Source organism: Scophthalmus maximus, chromosome 12 (genome assembly GCF_022379125.1).
Source record: "Scophthalmus maximus strain ysfricsl-2021 chromosome 12, ASM2237912v1, whole genome shotgun sequence".
Lineage (NCBI taxonomy): Eukaryota > Metazoa > Chordata > Actinopteri > Pleuronectiformes > Scophthalmidae > Scophthalmus > Scophthalmus maximus.
The window spans coordinates 10634653-10654876 of record NC_061526.1 but is presented as its reverse complement, the minus strand read 5'-3'; the positions used below and the strand labels follow the sequence as shown (position 1 = coordinate 10654876).

The 20224-nt window shown below is 44.6% G+C and overlaps 2 protein-coding genes across 18 annotated transcripts in view; one reads left to right on the top strand and one right to left on the bottom strand.

Annotated features, from left to right (window-relative positions):
• The window catches only part of plxnc1 (plexin C1), a 16202-nt gene extending 11483 nt beyond the window's left edge, over positions 1 to 4719 (top strand). Inside the window, exons 22-31 of the mRNA XM_035610999.2 lie at positions 1123 to 1291; positions 1642 to 1742; positions 2146 to 2221; positions 2591 to 2625; positions 2724 to 2819; positions 3148 to 3311; positions 3399 to 3546; positions 3646 to 3786; positions 3873 to 3947; positions 4249 to 4719. Coding sequence (XP_035466892.2) covers positions 1123 to 1291; positions 1642 to 1742; positions 2146 to 2221; positions 2591 to 2625; positions 2724 to 2819; positions 3148 to 3311; positions 3399 to 3546; positions 3646 to 3786; positions 3873 to 3947; positions 4249 to 4353 — 1110 coding nt within the window. The 3' untranslated portion in view covers positions 4354 to 4719. The remainder of the gene's footprint in view (positions 1 to 1122; positions 1292 to 1641; positions 1743 to 2145; positions 2222 to 2590; positions 2626 to 2723; positions 2820 to 3147; positions 3312 to 3398; positions 3547 to 3645; positions 3787 to 3872; positions 3948 to 4248) is intronic.
• cep83 (centrosomal protein 83) lies at positions 4216 to 20224 on the bottom strand. 17 transcript variants are annotated; one of them, XM_047336554.1, is made up of 16 exons: positions 12104 to 12144; positions 11393 to 11599; positions 10888 to 11038; positions 10665 to 10757; positions 10035 to 10166; positions 9705 to 9956; positions 9494 to 9625; positions 9225 to 9339; positions 8791 to 8935; positions 8194 to 8343; positions 7590 to 7665; positions 7348 to 7505; positions 7140 to 7269; positions 6545 to 6648; positions 6255 to 6375; positions 4216 to 4539 (listed from the first exon to the last, which is right to left on the bottom strand). In XM_047336554.1, the coding sequence occupies exons 1-16, from the start codon at positions 12127 to 12129 to the stop codon at positions 4417 to 4419; spliced, it is 2115 nt and encodes a 704-aa protein (XP_047192510.1). In that variant the 5' UTR covers positions 12130 to 12144; the 3' UTR covers positions 4216 to 4416. The 17 variants fall into 17 exon arrangements, 14 of the variants coding, with proteins under 14 accessions (XP_047192510.1, XP_047192509.1, XP_047192512.1 ...); XM_047336553.1 differs by having other exon boundaries at positions 7103 to 7269; positions 7382 to 7505; XM_047336556.1 differs by having other exon boundaries at positions 7348 to 7502.

The window sequence follows — 20224 nt, the reverse complement described above, 5'->3', positions numbered from 1 at the left end:
CCCCAACATGCATGAGCCAATAGCCTTTTTTTTATATCTCAAATGTTCTTTCATTTACATGAATGTGCTGTTTGTGCTTAAGTTAAACCTTAAAATATCTCACAGAGGAGCTGTGACCGAGCCCTGTTTGAGGAAGCGGTGACTCGCAGTCAGAGTCAAAAAGTCGAAGACCTCTAATTCAGGGAAATGGAACATTTCTGAACTTAGATTAGACATATCAGTGAACACGCCAAGCTGATCAGAGCGTCGTTAGAGACGTACATGACGCCGGACTCAGACAAACAGGATGTGAATTATAATTTTGATTCGTGCTTTGTGAGCCTAGAAATGCAAGACAGTGAAATGATGAAAAAAGACGATGAAAATGAAAGATGAGACAAGAATTTGAATAACAACAACCTGACACAGAGGGGATCCTGTTAATCAGTAGCTCCCAACACTTCTTGAACACATTGATCACCTCACCAAGCCAACACGGTGAGTGTGGTAGCAAACATTAGCCCTCGTACACATCCAGCGGACATGGAGCAAAGTTAGCATTCATAAGTTTCTAGTCACCTGATGAATTTAACTTTAGCTGCTAAATGCTGGTCTATGTTCACCAGCTAGTCACCGACTGTGTCGGCCATTGTGCAACGAGTTTATCACTGCATTCATCTGCAAAACCTTAAAAAAAAAGGGGAAGCTGTTGAATTTTCTCCTTTTCTTAAATGATGTTTCATCTTCAGGTGGCTTTTTGTCTTACATTCCGCTGCGGCGGCGACCCAGTCCACAGAAGCCGTGACTGCTTTTATCTACCGTACCATCATTTCACTTTGCTGCTCATTTATATCCATTACATGGTGCAAACCATGAATCCACAGCAGCGGTCTCTGAAAGCCTCTCGTTGACCTCACGTCCACTCGATGGTTTCACTGAGGTTTAGACTCACTGAAACTGAGCTACGCGGTATTAGAGTGATGTTTGTGTCGCCGTGTGCACGTGCTCGTGAGATAAAGCTTTCGTCACCATTCAAACATGTACTGTCTGAGTGTTGTAGTTGTTTTTATTCTGACTGTGGTGAATGAACAATCATCAAATACACAGACATGTGAGTTTTGTCCGTGTGTGTGTGGTTCGCAGAAGCTGAAGGTCCTGTTTGCAGTGGGCAGTTATGGGGAGGTCAGCGAGCCTCTGGAGGTCAGCAGCCTGAGCTGTGACACAGTGGAGCAGGTCAAGGAGAAGATCCTGTCCACCTTCAAGGCCAAGTTTGGTTTCCCCTTCAACGCTCCCATCAGGGACGTTCGTATCGGTCAGTAGCAGACATCTCATAGTCTCATCTCTCTCACTATGTTAGTATGCTCTAACTTAAACTACAGTGCACTGGTAAGATTATGTTCAATGTGATTTGTCTTATAGTCAACAAACACCATCCTGCATCAAATGTGTATTAAGCCACAGATGGGGGCCTAATGTCCCTATCAAATGTACTAATTGAGCAATTGTTACTAGACAGCTGGTTTAGGAAATTATGAAATGAAAACAAATTGTAAATTCGTTTGAAAATTTGTTTGAGTTTGGCGCTGCGTGCCACAGACAGGAAGCTGGAACATTGTTGACAATAAGAAGAATAATGCCAGTTATTATACGTTTTCACACCAGAGTTTGAGAAGGACGGATCCTTTGTTCCTCTTGAGGAAGTGGACAGGAGCTCCCAGGTTGTCGGGGAGGTGATGCAGCTCAACACGCTCCAGCACTACAAGGTGACAGACGTTCTCTAAACGTCCATCACACTAACACCGTCTCGTGCAGAGCTGTTGTGTTGGATAGTGGAAGCTGCTGACGTGCAATTTATCAGAAACTGAAAAACATCCACTACAGCACGAGTGTCCCCTTCTCACTCTCATTATCACTGCTAACCTCCAGTAATATTTCGAACACAGGCAGATGTACATTACCGTTTACTTCAGTTCAGCTTCATTTACATTGTGCAAAATCATACCTTACTCGATCGAAATGCAGTTTTACAGAGAGAAACCCGCCACGAAGCCGGGCGGTCTGTGTGGTACGAACAGCAAAAGAACAAATGGCACACATTTTGGAAGGAAGTGTAAAAATGCCACCGGCTGACCTTTTCTGTGCGTCTGTGTTGTCTCACTCCCACAGGTTCCTGACGGAGCGACGATCAAAGTGCTTTCTAAGAAGATTCATCCTCCTCTGAGCCCCCAGGGAAGCGTGAAGGGTGAGAGCGGACAGGAAAGACATTATGTTTTTTATAATTCTGAAAGTATCAAGTGGGTTTAAACATTTAGTTTCATGCAGACTTTAGACAAGTGACTTTGGAAGCTCATTCATTCATGATCATTTCCATTAGCAATTCATCTACCAAATGTTTTGCTTTCATTTTTGTATTTTTCATTTCATTGTATTCAGTTTACCTGTCAAAACAGCAGGGGGGAAAGCTCAGAAACAAGCAGCACGTCCTGACTCTGAAGACACTTGAATCACAGATGTTTAAACATTTTTATTGCAATAAATAGATACAATTATCAAAATGTTACATTTTTGGAATCAACCAATTGATTGGTCGACTAATTGTTTTTTCCTCTAGATGACGAGAACTTTTCTGGAAAATACTTCCACCTGGTAAGAGGCATTTTGTGTTTTCATGTTTGCTCAAGCGAACCATCAAGTTGAGTTTAAACCACATTAAGGATTGAGACGAGTGTCTCCTCGGACCGCAGATTGATCCCGACGAAGACAAGGACCAGAGCAAGGACCCTGAGAGGAAGAAGTTGAAACTGAAGGAAGTGCACCTGACCAAGCTGCTCTCCACCAAGGCAAGAGGAACCGGTCGCCCCATTAGACTCTGTCCAGCATGAACAGAAGCATTACCAGAATGTCCCAGGGGTTATTTTTACTTCCCGCAGCATCACTTGCTTTGCTGTTTTGGTGAAGGGTCGTTTGTTTTGCAGCTTACAAAAGAAAGTAAGAAGCTTCACTTTGATCTTCCCTTGTTTGACAGGACATTAATAAGTGACAGTTCAGAGTTGCGGAGAGAGAATGTTGTAAATTCAGATTCAAACTCAATTTGAAACTTGTCTTTAGTTGCTGCTACCATTAGTAATTCAGTGAACAGCAGAGATGACCAACCTCTCTGTCTCTCAGGTGGCAGTGCATTCGTCCGTGGAGAACTTGTTCAAGTCCATCTGGGAGACGCCGCACAGCCGAGCGCCGCACGCTGTCAAATACTTTTTTGACTTTCTGGACGCTCAGGCGGACAACATGAAGATCGTCGACCCAGATGTCCTGCACATCTGGAAGACCAACAGGTAAGACTGGGTCTTCTGAAACTGGGGGGGGGGGGGGGGGGGCAGCCGGTCTCCTGAGGTCTTGACCTCTTTTGCGTTTCTCTGCAGTTTACCTCTGCGCTTCTGGGTTAACATCCTGAAAAACCCCCAGTTTGTTTTCGACATGGAGAAGAGTCCCCAGCTGGATGGCTGCCTGTCGGTCATCGCACAGGCCTTCATGGACTCCTTCTCCCTCAGCGAGACCCAGCTGGGGAAGGTAGAGTTCGGGTTGGACCCTCGTGTAACAGCCCAAGTCATGCATCTACGCCCACCGGTGAGACCTAGTCTAAAAACAAAACATGAACTTGTGTTCCAGCACACCCCAACCAACAAACTCCTCTATGCCAAAGATGTCCCCAAGTTCAAACAGGAAGTGAAGGCTTACTACAAGCAGATAAGAGACCAGCCAGCGATCACACACTCCGAATTCAAAGGCTTCCTGCAGGAGGAGTCAAAGGTGACGTCCACGTTTGTACGGAATTGTTAATAAGCAAATAGATGATGGCGGCACGACGAAATGACGACAGTTTGTTTTGATTTCAGAAGCACAACAGTGAATTTAACGAAGCCGCGGCCCTCCAACAACTATACAAATTCGTCCAGAGATACTTTGCAGAGGTCAGTGTTTTGAAATCGACAATGTAGAGGCAGAGCTTGTGCCAGTGTGCACAGGAAGTGAGATTTCAAACCTTTTGATTTTGCATATCCTGTTTGCAAGTGGCAGGACTTTCCAAAAAGTGCAAAAGGCTTATAGAAGCCAAACCACAAGAGTTGTGCTTGTTTTTTTACATAATTCACAGCAAGAAGACTCGTCTGCCTTATTCTCAAGTTTTTGTTTCTCAGTATTTCACACCTTTAGCACCACAGTAAAAAAAAAAAACAGAAATACAAAAGACGTGTTTTTTTTATTTTTCCACAGATAAAAGAGAAGCTGAACGAGGACGGGGCCCCCCCTGAGCTGACGGAGCGACTGCATCACGTAAAAAGTCTGTTTGACGGCCTGAAGAGCTGCGCCTGGAGCTGAGCGGAGGGCACAGTGACGAGCTAGCTCTTTTTATTGCAAGTCCAATGGGAAGCATTGTGGGGGTCAGAGGTCAGCCTGGTCCCTCTGCACCACAGATCCCAGTTCCTCCAGCTGTTGCTGCTGGATGCTTTCCAGATCTTCGAGCCTCTGACGGAGTAAAGAGAACTCCCTCTGATTCTGCTCCTCCTACAGCAGCAGAAGCAGACAGAGAAACATTAGTGTTAGCATTTACACATGCAGCCTCCTGGGATTTTGACATGCGTACAGCTGAGTAGAAGTTGTTTTTTTTAGAACTGGGCATTTTCTGCGTAACTATTTGTCACTGTTGACCACTTTGATCAGAGTAAAGTTTGTCGTTGCTTTCAATCCGTTTCAGAAGCTTTTATCTTGCAGACGCGTGGGCGGAGGGAGCGTGAGTGCATAAGAGCGTGTGGGGTTCCCAAAGCGGCAGGCAGAAGACGGAGAAAGACATGGGAGTCTTTTAGGTAGTCCTCGTAGGAGGCCCACGGGCCGCGGGGACCCCTGCCCCAATCCTTCTCTCTTGCCAACCCTAATTGCACCCTGTGGAGCTGGACAAGCCCTTGAAACTTCACAATGCTTCTGTAACATCTCATTGTTACTCCACCAGGCGCTCTTGGACGTGCTCCGGTCTAACAAGATGGCCCCTTGCTACTACTCCTGTGATTTCAACAGCCACACAGAGAAGTAAACGGCTGAGCTGTTTGTTTAACTATCCTCCCCCACTCAAGGCTGTTAACCAACTTGATCTCACATTCACCACACTGTCCTATAGCGGGGTCCCCAAGAGCACTTGAAAAATCAGAAAAAGCTTGATTTAATTTGTTTATCTTGTGGTTGATAAAAATGGTTTACTTGTCTGCGGGTTGATTTTGATACCCCAAATCAATTCTAATTAGGGCTGGCTCTCCCCTCTTCCCACTCTGCCACAGAGTGGAGAGTCGTCTTCCCTGCAAGCAGCTGAAAGACAATGTCACAAATCTTTCTTCGAATGTCAAACTTTGTCCCATTTTCTCAACCATTCTTCCCAGTAACTTTGCTAAAAAACATTTGCTTCTCATTTCCTGTCCTATACCCTCATCTTGGTCACCACCCACCTCATCCATACCTCTCTGACAACTGGTTACTTTCCCAACACTCTTAAAGGAGCAAGAGTGAATCCAGAAAATGGTCTAATCTTTCACCACTGACATCAGAATCCCTTCAATGCTTCCATCAGAGACTACAAACACACCTGTTCGGACTACACTTTACTCCCTGAATTTATTATAAAAAAAATAATAACTTGAATCTGTTTATTTGCACTTTTGGGTAATATCTTCATGGTTGAAAGCACCTATTGTAAGTTGCTTGGGACAAAAGCATCTGCTTTATGATTGTAATCTGTGGTAAAGCAGCCCAGCTTCTGCACAATTTCCTGATCTGAGCCAAGTGGTTGTTGTCATGACACCATCAATCTGTAGGAGATTCCTTGGACGCATTTGTGATGTCATCAGAGAGACCAATCGTGAAACAAATTTTTTACATTATGACATTGCATTAAAAGCCAAAACGTCCCTTAACTCAAGTTGAAGGATTTTAAGTTGATTAAAATATTTGTGTGACTGATAAGAAATACCTGTCTCATCATCATCAAAGAATTCGCTGCACAATTTTTTGGCAAAATTAGGATGTTCATGACGCTTTCATAGCAATAGGAAGATTTCTTTGGCGTCTGGGTAGAGCGTGCAGGACCATAATTTCCACTGCTGAAAGCAGTGTTGTTGTTGTATTTCCTCACCTCTTAACATCTTAAGAGACGAGGGTGAAGCTGCAACTCCACGGTTTTGGCCTAGTGGTTAACCAAATCACAACAAAGACAAGCTTTATCCAAAATCACTTACTGCACTCGTAGTGTGGTTCACACCATTTCCCAGCAGGAGGTGTCGAAACTCGTTGTGTCGTCGCTGCAGCTCCTTCAAACGTTTGCTGACTTGGGCTTGTTCCTGTGAGAAGAACGAACGTCTGGACAAAGGGAGGAAAAAAAGATAATAAGGTTTAAAGTTTATTGGATATTTACATGAAATATATTGAAGATTCAGGGTGACATGTGACTTTGACCAGTGACATACAGAAAGAGATTCTGGCAGTTTAAAGTGATTATTATCGTCATATAATGAGAGATGACACTTACTTCTTGGCTGCAGCAGCTTCCAGTTCCAGTTCCTCTATCTTTGCCTGAAGCAACTGGATCTTATCCTGCAGTTTCTTCTCTCTGTTCTCCGTCAGCGTTTTCCTCTATACAACACACACACACACACATTATCTGCAGTTTCCACAAAGTTAAATACTAGTCTCTTAGGGCGCACTCAAACTTGGCATTTGTACCCCGACCAAGCACGATTCAAGGCTAAAGTCTAATTCGTTTGAACAGTGTCAGTACCACCGTACAGCCCGGTTGAGAGAGGTGGGCTCCTGCGCTGCTCTCCATGATGAGGCTATAAGCAATTGTGCCCTTGCCAGCGAGGGAGGAGGGACAATCACGCTTAAGCATGGCACGGGCCAAATGTGAGTGCGCCCTTACCGGATGTGAATAAATGTAAAAAATGTGTGGAGACGTGTGAAATAAGGCACATTAACACAAGACGGATTACACCAACAACAGTTTTTTACATAAAATCCCTGAAGCACAAACACTTTTGTGTAGATTAATGTTATTTTCTTTCCCAGAACTAAAATTTTCCTCTCTAACCTGCTGAGGTGAAAGGCTGTGTGGGGAGCAGCAGTACCTTCTTCTGGGCCACCGCTGCCCTCTGCAGTTTCTCTTTGTCCTGAGTATGTTTCTGCTGCAGTTCGGCCTCTTGCTCCTGCAGCTTGCGTTTCTCCTCCAACCATTCGACCTGACGGACTTCCAACATTCTGGAGGACAAAGCATGCACGTCATGAAGACAAAGTGTTTTACACGAGAGGTCCGTGAAGACAGAGCAGCAGATGCACCTCTCTGCATCATGTTGGCTCCTCTCGGCCTGACCTCTGGTCATCCTCAGCTCCTCCCTCACTCTGTCCAGGGTTTCTCTGAGGCGCTGGTTCGTCTCCATCAAGTCACTTTCAGAGTGCGACAGCGTCCCCAGTTGGACACCTATATGTTGGTTCTGCTGTTAGGTCAAACAAAATCACTGTTATTTTAAGGATGCTTTGTTTTCCTTTTGTTTATTAAAAGGCAGGACTGTCCACTTTACCTGCTGTAGCTCCGCAATCTCTGCTTTCTGTCTCTCCAGCTCCTCGAGCTGCAAACTTTGCTGCTGAAGTCTAGTTCTGGGTAAAACACAAAATAAATATAAGGCCACCATGCAGAAAAAAAGCTCCTTTTATTGTTGCAGATTTGCCCCCCCCCCCAATTGTGCTAATGTTAAGTCGTCACACAACAGTGGTCTAACCCTGACACCATTTATTTGGATAGTTGCCCTCTTTGCCCCAGTTGTGTGTGTTTGTGTAGACTGTATAGGAACGGAAATTGAGATGCTGGCAAACGATAAGGGAAACCTACGCACGTATTTGTGGTGCATTATCTCACACCATCTGGTCCGCCTCGATCTAAATTAGTTTCAACAAACATTTGACAGCAGTGACACTGGCCTTTAAAAATTAGTTCTTGTTTGTAGAGCCCAAATGATATGGATTTATTTTACCTAAAATGTAAACACAAATGCACATTTAAAGGCTCATATCGGCCAACCCATATATCGGTTTGTCTCTACTTGTTTGTTTGATTATTGGAATCTAAACCTTGGAGTTCAGATGATGTCACCAAGTAGTGTAGATGCAGCAGATTTAGACACTGACCTCAGGGTCTGCAATTCTCTACGGCCCGACTCTTCGCCTTGCTGGGCACTACGGAGACGTTCCTTCCACTCCTCCTTCTGGGTGCGTTCTGTTGCGTCCTGCAGCGCCCTTTGCTGTTCCAATGCAGCAAGACGGTTCTCCAACTCCAACCTAACAATAGCAAAAAGGAGAGAAATAGTCAATAAAAGAAAAGACTGTGAAGCAGAGTGTCAGCATAGAAATTATCTTCCTGATTTTTTATCAAAATATCCACTTGGCTGGAATAATCAACTGGTTGAAGGAGAACAACAGTATGCATACCTTCCAAATGCTTATCAGGGATTCAAACTAGGGGTGGGAGACATAGCCTCAAAATGATATCACGATATTTCAAGGAAATTTGCATTAATGATATTTATGATGACTCTGAACATTATATTGGTGATTTGCAGCTTGCAGGCAGCAGTTATGCGTCGCTATATCATTGATATTGAGATATCACGTTTTTTCAATCACGTGAAAATTCTAATACCGGTATGATCGTTGACAGTATGATATGGCACAGGCCTAATTCAAACCACCTTCGTCAGTAACTGAAAGGATCGAGAGGTGACTCACTTTTCCTCGTGCAGGGTTGCAATTTTGCGGAACTCCTCCTCACGGGCAGACTGCACCTTCCGGACAATCTCCTTCTCCTTCTTCACCGCGACGTCTTTGTGTCGCTCCACTGCAGCTTTTAGCATCTCCACATCTGTCTGCATACCTGACACACACGACTAACTGTGAGAGCCCGAGGGCGATGGGAACAAAACAGAGACATTCTTCTTTTGACGGACACTACACATACGCTTCAAGACGTCACAGTGTGGACAACACTTTGACACTTTGTTGAATGTCAAATTTAGATCAAAACACAAACATAGAATCTGTCTCTGACCTTTTAGGCGCCTGACAAGGTCAAATATAATTTCATAGTCAGCTGTGTTTAGAATAAAGGAAATAATACGTTGAGGTGAAAGATTGGTCAGTTCAGTTGTAATGTATGTGTGTACCATCCATCTGCCCCTGCAGTGTGTCTCTCTCCCTCTCCACCTCCCCTTTTGAGCGGGTACACTCCAGTTTGACACTGGCCATCTCCAGCTTATGTGAATGTTTCAGACTTTCAATCTGAGAAAAGAAAAACAACATGAGTGCAAGTGAGGACACAGTGAAGACAAGCAGCATCTGCTGGTCATTAAACACTTCTCATTCTACCCCCCAAAATATAATGACTTTTGCAATGATGTAACAGTCAGTACAGAGAGGTCAAAGAGCAGTGTACCTCACAGGTGAGGGAGTTGACCTCTCTCTCAGCTTTGTGCAGTCGCCCTGTGAGCTGGCTGTTCTGCTCGTGGCTCAGTTGAAGCTCGCCCTCCATCCGCTCCAGCTGCAGGCGCAGTGACTGACGCTCTGCCTGTCAAACACACAGCCTGTCAAAGTCAACACAAAATGAAATGCGATTATCCTGTGGGCGGCACGACTACAAGACTCACCTCCAGGGACTTCCCTGAAGCCTGATACTCTGACAGCTGTCTGATCTGGATACGCTGCACGTTCTCGGCCTGCTGGCCAGAATTTTCATTCCGGGCCCGAAGCTCGGCCACCTCCGCCTCCAGCCCCTTCAGCCGCACATGCAGCACGGCTTTGTCCCTCAGCAGGGCCTCCACTCGTTTCACATCACGCAGTGGGTCAGAACCCTGGTACTGAGCCACCAGGTCCGCCCTGTCCTTCTCCAGGTGAGAGAGCTGACAACAGGATGTGGAATATTTTAGATCTCCTTTCATCACCATTCATAAGAACTTAGTCTCGATTCAAACACCCACCTCTGCCTCGTGACGAATCTTCCTCTCCTCCAGTATATGAGCATGTTCTGCTCTCTGGTGGTCAAACTGGGACTTTATGATGGTGTTCTCGTACCTCAGCTTGTTGTACTCGGACCTGTACTTCTCCGCCTCCTGTGAGGGACCAAAATTGCATAAATCCATCACAGGAGAGTGGGAGCAATCAGGCAGACAAAATTGGAAATGAGCCACTAATCACCGACTTATAAATGATTTTTAAAAAGGCAATCAACGCAAATCTCTTGACTCTCACTATGGACTCAATGGTCACAGCTGCTAATGACAGCAATTTCCCTGTTGAGAACAGGCCATTTGATGCTGCTTATTCGTTTACATGATTAAAAATACATTTCATAGTGTAATATCATTCTGGATCACACGATTCTATTCCGGAATTACAACACATTATTGGGACTACTAGAATGGTTTAAGTCATAGATAACTCTTGCATTCATATAAAAGTTCCACAAGGGTCTGTGCTGGGACCGATCCTTTTCAGTTTAAAAACGCTTCCCTGAGACAATATAATGTTCTAGTCCTAAATTCAGACAAAACTGAGGTCATTACACTCGGCCTTAAACACCTCAGAGAAATTTTAAGCTCAAGCCTAACCTCTTCCAGTTTGTTGAACCTCTCTCGGACCGGAGCCTCCATCTCCTGCTGCACCTGAGCTCTGAGCAACTCCAACTGCTGAGGGGTCATCACCTGGTCAACACACATACATTTGTATCCAGAGAGTCAGTGGAGGTTAAATGGAGAATCCTCTGAAAAAATATGTATTTGGTCAATTAAGTTCCACCGTTTAAGATTTCCTCTCTTCTCGCTCAAAGTGTACCTGCAATCGAAGCTCCTCCAGCTCCCTGGTCTTGTCCAGCAGCTCTCCTCGCAGCTCAACCAACAGCAGCTGCACTTTCTCCTGCTGGGCCTGCCTGTCGCTCAGCAGGCGCTTCAGTTCTCCCTGCGAACGCATGAACTCGTCCTGCAGGCTATGAAAAAGAAGGATGCTGAGATGGATCACACAATACCACCAACAGACACCTCACTGCCATGGCAAAAGGTGAAGCAGAGTATATGGTGAAACACAGGCTACACTTCACTTTAACATTCACACTGCAATCTCTGATCTCTACAGACCTCTGTCCTGTGTTGATGACATTTTGTGGGTTATGAAGAGATTCTTTTTTTACTCTCATGACATGTTACCTTGATCCTATCAACTTGGCAGGATTTAATTTATGATTCCTCACAAATCATACCCATAAAAAAAACCTACACCTAAAGACGCTGACTGATCAAGAATCTAATCAGTAAAAGAAACAAAATAAACATGAACTCTTTACCTTGTGTGTTCAGCCTTCAGCGTCTGGTAGTTGGTCCTGTGGTTTTCGCATTTCATCCTCTCATCGATGAGCATCTTTTGCAGCTCCATCCCTGCTCCCCCCAGCCCGGCCGACAACCCCAGTATGGCTGCAGACTTCCCCATCCCAGGCTCCAGGTTTGGGATCACGGGCGCCGACTGGCCGAGGGTGGACGAGGTCATCTCACCTCTGCGGACAAAAGTATCAGAGACGATGAAGAAAAGCTAGATGAACCAAGCAAAGCACTTGAGTCCGAATCATCAATAGGAAGAAAGGTACTTTAAGAGTGACAGAGAACTGTCTGCTTCCTCTGAGCGTGTGGTGCTTTTAGAGGACGAAATGAAGCCAGGCGTTGTTGTCAGTTAGTAACCATGGTGGCTGTGAGGAGTCCCCCAGCTACTTGTTCAATCCTCTGCCTCTAAAGCAGTCCTCCATCAACCTCAAGTGATTAGTTAGCTCTGCTCCCAGGCGGCTGGCTCTGTTGTGGAGACACAGTCTGCCTCAGCAGAACCTTTGACAGTAGCCACTTCATATACAACCTCCTGTCTGCATGGGAAGAACTTACTACAACACTTGCATTCGCAACAGCTCAAAATGTAGTTTCATATGTCAACTCTAATCCAAAAATACAGCCAGCCAAGTGTCACTAAAGAGGAATATCTGCTCTTTACTAATACAAGTTAGTAACGTTACCCCGCACTGCAGACAGTGGGAATCATGTTGACATGTGCTTATTAGTTACGAGTTCAGACCAACAGTCGTGGTCTGAATTCAGTCAGAAGAGTTGATGCGCTTTTAAATGTCGCGCTTTATGTCCTTAATATGCTAGTTGGCCAGTTAGTTACGTTAGCGCGTCCATTATTGAACATCCAAAGGCCTTCGACGTTTCCGTTGATAAGTCGGGGAAATTGACTTATAACGGTCAGGCGTTAGTACGGTTCAGATGGGGTTTCTCAATGTAAACACACAAAAATCTTGATTCAAGCAAAATTCCAAGCGACCTATGCCGTCTGGCTAAGTATGCTAGCTATAGCGACAACCCGGCAAGCCACGTAGTTAACGTTAGCACAACAGAGTTTAGCTTGCTAACTGGGCTAATGTCATTATGCACATTATGGTCTCAAGCAACGGAACACAACCCCATTAAATAGTGTTCACCGACACTGTAGTTTACTGTACCTGTCGGCACAGTTGACTGCCCGGAGCGGTCTACCTCCTGCTGAACAGAAGACTGCTTTCTTCCCTGTTGGCTTTTCGCCTTGCTAGCCGACGCTAGGAGGCTAATCGGTGAACTACAAACTGTGGCATCATGGGAATTTTACTGCTGGGCGAAAAAAAAAATCACCAAACTTTCTCAACACGGGATTACCTAACATTTGGCGTGTATGATATATATACATTCTTGAAGTTCCTTCTATAACAACTGCAAAACAGATATGACCTACAGCTTTACACATTACTATCACACCAGACAGGGTGACCAGGTGAAAGTCGGGGCAGGGGATTTGGGGGTGGGCGTGGTCACAGTGGCAATAAACAGCAAGTCAAAACTCAACATTAAAATTGTTTTTATTCACTAATTCAGCCCTCTTTCGTCAACACAGATGACTGTGTTGTACGTAGGGCTTTGTATAAACTATTATCACAACCTCAAAATAAAATACTCAATTTCTTTGGTTCATTAAACAAACAACCACAATTACTTTGCTTTACCAGATCTCCATATATATATATTTATATATATATATATATATATATATATATATATATATATATATACATGTATATACACATACATACACACACATATATATATATATAAATACACACAGAGATGCATGTATAAAAATTAAATCTGGCCCATTATTATATTATAATATAATTATAATATAGTGATGATAATTCATAAGATCTGACCTAAAGTTATCCACCTCAAGCAAGCTACGATTATCGGCAGATTTTTGTTTATTCAGCTTCTATTAAACCACACAAATAAGTAAATAAAGGAATGGGTAATTTATGTGAAATACACACTTTCGCAATGCACATAATGTTGATGTTGCTGTTACTGCTGTCATCGGCCTTCTTCAAACGGTTGCTCTGTACCGCCGCTTTCCACGCCACACAAACCTGTAAACGCCAGTGAAACATCTCCAAACACATCAACACAATTTCACTGTATATGGACTTCTTTAGGGGAGGACCTCCCCCGGTTTGATGTTTTTTGCTGAAAAGTTCTTTCCACTTCTTCGTTACATCGCTCTCTGTGCAAAGGCTGCCCCACTCAGAAACATGATTTATCATATCTGTTATTTCTCTCCATGTTGACTGCTTGGCAGTCAGTACATCCCAAAGCTGTTCCTAATATCAGTGTCAGTGAAGTTACCTTCTTTTTTCTTTTTTTTGATCCTGCATTGTTAAAATCGTAAAAAAAAAGAAGGCAGCAGAAATTAAATGACACTGTTTGGCAATTGGCAAGACAGCGAAGTTTGTATCCTAGCAACGCAGGCTGTTGCAGTAAGACACGTCGGCGTTCACATGAAAATGCTTCGCTAGAAGTTAAGAAGAGTCGTGAGCTCAGTTGGTGCAACCAGCCTCTGGTCCCTCTGCACCACAGATCCAAGTTCCTCCAGCTGTTGCTGCTGGACGCTTTCCAGATCTTCAAGCCTCTGACGGAGTAGAGAGAACTCCCTCTGATTCTGCTCCTCCTGCAGCAGCAGACAGAGAAACAGCTTTTACTGACACTGCTGCATAAATTGTGTTATGCCTGCTTCCTGTGTGATCATCCAGATACAAGTCACTCTTTGATCGCTTGTTGTTTCTACTGTTGTGAAGCAGCTCAGCTTCTCCACTTTGTCCAATATGTTCATTTTCAAACCTGCAGTGTCAAAGCAGCACTTCCTGATCTGAGCCAAGTGGCTGTTTTCCTGAGGCCAACAATCTGTAGGAGGTTCCTGGGACAACAAATACCAAAGCAACATTTGTGATGTCATCACAGAGACCAACACTAATGGTGCGTTCACACTAAAATACAAAGAAATTTTTTCTTGCAAAAAGATTACATACAAAGATGCGAATTCCGCATTACTCACGCTGGCTTACACAAAATACACATCATTTGCTCGAGTTGAAGTATTTGAACTCGAGCAAAATATTTGCGTGATGCCAAAGCCAATTGCCATCCAGATTCTCCTGACGTCCGTTTGGGGGAAATATTTGCAGGTTGCATTTATTCACGTTACTAGCGCAAGTAAACATAAATGATCATGCGACGAAACTCGTGCAAGTGACACAACGCAAACATTTGACCTATAACCCTTTACAAAATGTTGGTTTCAGGAGAGAAGCTTCTTGACAAAATCAGGATGTTCGTGAGATTATCACCAAAGCTGTTTTCACTCAACTTCAGGAACATTCTGTGGCGCCTGCATAGTGCATGTTGGGGGCATAGCACCAGAAAATATTTGGACTTCATTGCATGTCTGGACTATTTCCCTGTCTCTTTTAAAGAGGATTTCTCAGTGGTGCTTACCGGGATATTGGACGACGACGGCCCCTCAGGCCCGAGGCGGAGGAAGGAGGTGGGTGAGGAGGTGAGTAACACTGGGCCTCCGCTGAAAGGAGCCTGACCGTCCAGCAGGAGGTGTCGAAACTCGTTTTGTCGTCGCTGCAGCTCCTTCAAGCGTGGGCATTGGACTTGGGCTTGTTCCTGTGAGAAGGACGGACGTCTGGACAAAGGGAGGAAAAAAGATAATAAGGTTTAAAGTTTATTGAATATTTACATGAAATATCATATTGAGATGAGTCAGGAGAGAGTCAGGGTGACGTGTGACTTTGACCAGTGACATACAGAAAGAGATTCTGGCAGTTTAAAATGATTATTTCCGTCATATAATGAGAGTTGGAAGTTACTTCTTGGCTGCAGCAGCTTCCAGTTCCAGTTCCTCTATCTTTACCTGAAGCAACTGGATCTTATCCTGCAGTTTCTTCTCTCTGTTCTCCGTCAGTGCTTTCCTCTATTCAACACACACACAGACACAAACACACACACATTATCTGCAGCTTCAACAAAGTAAAATTCTCTACAGTCTCTTGAAGGCACATTAACAGAAGACAGGTTATACAAAAAAAAAATGAAGTGAAAGGCTGTGTGGGGAGCAGCAGTACCTTCTTCTGGGCCACCGCTGCCCTCTGCAGTTTCTCTTTGTCCTGAGTATGTTTCTGCTGCAGTTCAGCCTCTCGCTCCTGCAGCTTGTGTTTCTCCTCCAACCACTCGACCTGACGGACTTCCAACATCCTGGAGGAGAAAGCATGCACGGTCAGAAGACGGAAATGACAAAGTGTTTTACACAAGAGGTCCGTGAAGACAGACCAGAAGACGTACCTCTCTGCCTTGTGTTGGCTCCTCTCGGCCTGACCTCTGGTCGTCCTCAGTTCTTCCCCGATGCTGTCCAGGATTTCTCTGAGGCGCTGGTTTGTCTCCATCAAGTGACTTTCTGGTCTGGTTCTGAGTAAAACATGAAATAAAACACTAAAAATAAGGCCACTATGCTTTATTTTGTTGCCGATTTGCTAGCTCCACTTTTTTCCTCCCCCCACTTGTGCAAGAGTTTAGTCCATACATAAAATTGGTAATCACTGACACCATTTATTTTTATAGTTGGCCACTTTGCTCCAGTTTCTGTTCCCCTTAGAGTTTGTATAGAAACAGAAACTGAGGCGAAGAGACTGAAAAGGAAAAAATTGAGATGCTGAGAAGTGAGAAGAGAAACGATGACTCCTATTTTTTGTGCATCATCTCACACCCTCTGGTCCGCTTAGATCTAAATTAGTTTCACCAGACATGCAGTGGCGCTGGCCCTAGAAAAATCTGTCCTAGGGATCCCCCAGGGTGAGCTGGAAAGATTCGCCGGGGGAAAGGGATGTCTGGAACAATCCCGGATTAGCAGAAGAAGATGGATGGATGGATAATGCAGCTGCTTAAAAACTGACCTCAGGGTCTGCACTTCTATGCGGCCCGACTCTTCGCCTTGCTGGGCACTACGGAGACGTTCCTCCCACTCCTCCTTCTGTGCGCGATTTGCAGCATCCTTTAGCGCCCTCTGCTGTTCCAATGCAGCAAGACGGTTCTCCAACTCCAACCTAACAACAGAAAAAAGGAGAGAAAGGTCTAAAATGAAATGTACACATGGAGAGAGGACAATAAAAGAAAAGATTGTGAAGCAGAGTGTCAGCATAGAAATGAGATTTCTGATTTTGTATCAATAAGGAATTTTAAATGTCCACTTAGCTACAATAATCAGCGCCAGTGGTTGAAGGAGAACAACAGTACGAATATCTTCCAAATTCCGAAATCAGGGAATGAAACCACCTTTGTCAGTAACTCACCTTTCCTCGTGCAGGGTTGCAATTTTGCAGTGCTCCTCTTCACGGGCAGACTGCAAATTCCGGACAATCTCCTTATCCTTCTTCACCACAACGTCTTTGTGTCGCTCCACTGCAGCTTTTAGCATCTCAACATCAGTCTGCAGACCTGACACACACGACTAACTGTGAGAGCCCGAGGGTGATGGGGACAAAAGAGAGACATTCTCTCTCTAACAGCTTAGAATCTGTCTCAAGCTTAAATATACTTTCATATACTTGCATTGTGTTTATAATAAAGGAAATAATACATTTAGGTGAAAGAGGGGTCACTGGTACTGTAGAGTGTGTGTGTGTGTGTGTACCATCCAGCTGCCCCTGCAGTGTGTCTCTCTCCCTCTCCACCTCCCCTTTAGAGCGGGTACATTCCACTTTGACGCAGGCCATCTCCAGCTTATGTGAATGTTTCAGACTTTCAATCTGAGAAAAGAGAAAAAAATACAACGTAAGTACAAGTGAGGACACAGTGAAGACAAGTAGCATCTGCCGGACCCCGTCATTAAACAAGTCTCATTCTACCCCCAATAAATAAGGATTTTTTGCAATGTTGTGACAGTCAGTAAAAAGAGGTCAAGGGGTCAGAGGCCAAAGAGCAGTGTACCTCACAGGTGAGGGAGTTGACCTCTCTCTCAGCTTTGTGCAGTCGCCCTGTTAGCTGGCTGTTCTGCTCGTGGCTCAGTTGAAGCTCGCTCTCCATCCGTTCCAGCTGCAGGCGCAGTGACTGACGCTCTGCCTGTCAAATACACAACCAATCAGATCTAACGATTACTGCCTGACACAGTCGAGGCAAAATCATCAAACACAAAATGAAATAGGATTATCCTGTAGGCGGCACGACTACAAGACTCACCTCCAGTGACATCCCTGCAGCCTGACACTCTGAGAGCTGTCTGATCTGGATACGCTGCACGTTCTCGGCCTGCTGGCCAGAGTTTTCATTGCGGGCCCGAAGCTCGCCAACCTCCGCCTCCAGCCCCTTCAGCTGCACATGCAGCTGGGCTTTGTCCCTCAGCAGGGCCTCCACTCGTTTCACATCACGCAGTGGGTCCGAACCCTGGTACCAAGTCACAAGGTCCACCCTGTCATTCTCCAGGTGAGAGAGCTGACAGCAGGATGTGGAATATTTCAGATTTCCTTTTCTAAATGAGTGTTTATCACCATTCATATTAACTTAGTCTCGATTTCACCCACCTCTGCCTGGTGACGAATCCTCCTCTGCTCCAGCATGTGAGCATGTTCAAATTGGGACTTGATGATGGTGTTCTCGTACCGCAGCTTGCTGTACTCAGACCTGTACTTCTCCGCCTCCTGTGAGAAACCAAAATTGCACAAATCCATCACAGGAGAGTAATCAGGTAGACAAAAATGGAAATGAGCCACCAATCCCTTGAGAGCACTGACTTTCAAATGGCAATCAACGCTAATGTCTTGACTCTCTCAATAAGCAGCATCAAATGGGCTCTTCAACAGATGGCATTTGATGCTGCTTATTCGTGTAAATGATTAGCAATAAATTCCAAAGAGTAATATCATTCTGGACAGTAAACATGAGGAAGATGTTTTTCCTGGTCCTGAGTTTGGTGTCTTTGTATCGGTGCTGTACTGCATTATAGTACACAGCTAAATGTCAATCATATTGTCTCTCAAAGAAAGTGACTGAAAATCAACTAGCACAATCACATCTTTGTTACACAGGACAGTCATTCATATCAAGCTAGGTTTGACATTATAAACATGATTTCATCCAAATGATTCCTCCAAATGGGGACAGCAAACCAGACTGAAGCACAGAGCAGAACGGTGTCCCACATTCACATTTTTTTCATTTAAAATAATTATAAAAAGCTCTGTAGAAGCAGATGCGTTCTTGTTGTAAACAATATCTTGTTGAGGCTTATGTTGACGTCCTTGTTGTGAACAACCTAAGAGGTTACAAATGTCATGTACAGCCATATGCACTTCGACTCATCTTCGCGTTGTACTGTGAACAGTATATGGAAATAAATTGCTCCCGTTGAAACTGCACATTAGGCCTCCTCGACTCAACTTTTTGCAAACCCCAAATACTAATACCTCTTCCATTTTTTTGAAAATCTCTCGGACCGGAGCCTGCATATCCTGTTGCACCTGAGCTCTGAGCAACTCCAACTGCTGAGGGGTCATCACCTGGTCCACACACACACACACACACACACACACACACACACACATTTGTATCCAGAAAGTCAGTGAAGGTTAATTGGAGATCATTTTAGATTTTTTCATAAAAGAATTCTACGAAAAAATCTTTGATAAATCAGGTGTGAATCTAAAGCCAAAGGAATTAAGTTCCACCCTTTGAGATTTCCTCTCTTCTCGCTCAACGTGTACCTGCAATCGAAGCTCCTCCAGCTCTCTGGTTTTGTCCAGGAGCTCTCCTCGCAGTTCAACCAACAGCAGCTGCACTTTCTCCTGCTGGGCCTGCCTGTCACTCAGCAAGCGCTTCAGTTCTTCCTGCGACCGCGTGAACTCGTCCTGCAGGCTACAAAAAAGAAAAGAAAAACAAGAAAAGAAGGATGCTGAGATGATCACAAAATACCACCAACAGACACCTCACTGCCAAGGCAAAAGGCGAAGAAGAGTATTTGGTGAAACAAAGACTACACTACACTATAACATTCACATTGCAATCTCTGATCTCTACAGACCTTTTCCCTGTGTTGTTGATATTTCTCACAAATTATATCCATAAAGAAAAAACCTACACCAAAAGACACTGACTGATTAAGGACTTATCCGTAAAAAAAAAAAAATCATGAACTCTTTACCTTGTGTGTTCAGCCTTCAGCATCTGGTAGTTGGTCCTGTGGTTTTCGCATTTCATCCTCTCCTCGATGAGCATCTTTTGCAGCTCCATCTCTGCTCCCCCCAGCCCAGCCGACAACCCCAGTATGGCTGCATACTTCCCAATCCCAGGCTCCAGGTTCGCAACCAGAGGCGCTGACTGGCCGAGTGTGGACGAGGTCATCTCACCTCTGCGGAAAAAAGGATCAGAGACCAGAGGAGATAAAGAAATGTTGGGTGAACCAAGCAAAGCAAACGTGTTCAATTATCTGCTTCTTAGCAGTCAAGGCGGTTTGTTTAGGTGTTTTGTGCTGTGTTGAAATGTGTTGTATTGCCAGCTCTTCAGTTAGGAGCTACAGTACATTGTGGAAGCCTGAACTTTGAAGCAGGATTTGCCTTTATCAAGGTAACTTCAGGTTTAACTCTGGGTTTTCCGTCCATTGAAGCTGGTTCTCTTCTTACCCGGGTAAATCACCATGGTAACATATGCTGAATGGCGAACTTGCTCTGGAGCAGCTGAAGTTCAAGATAAGAGATCAAAGTCTGTCACCAGTCCAACTACTGACC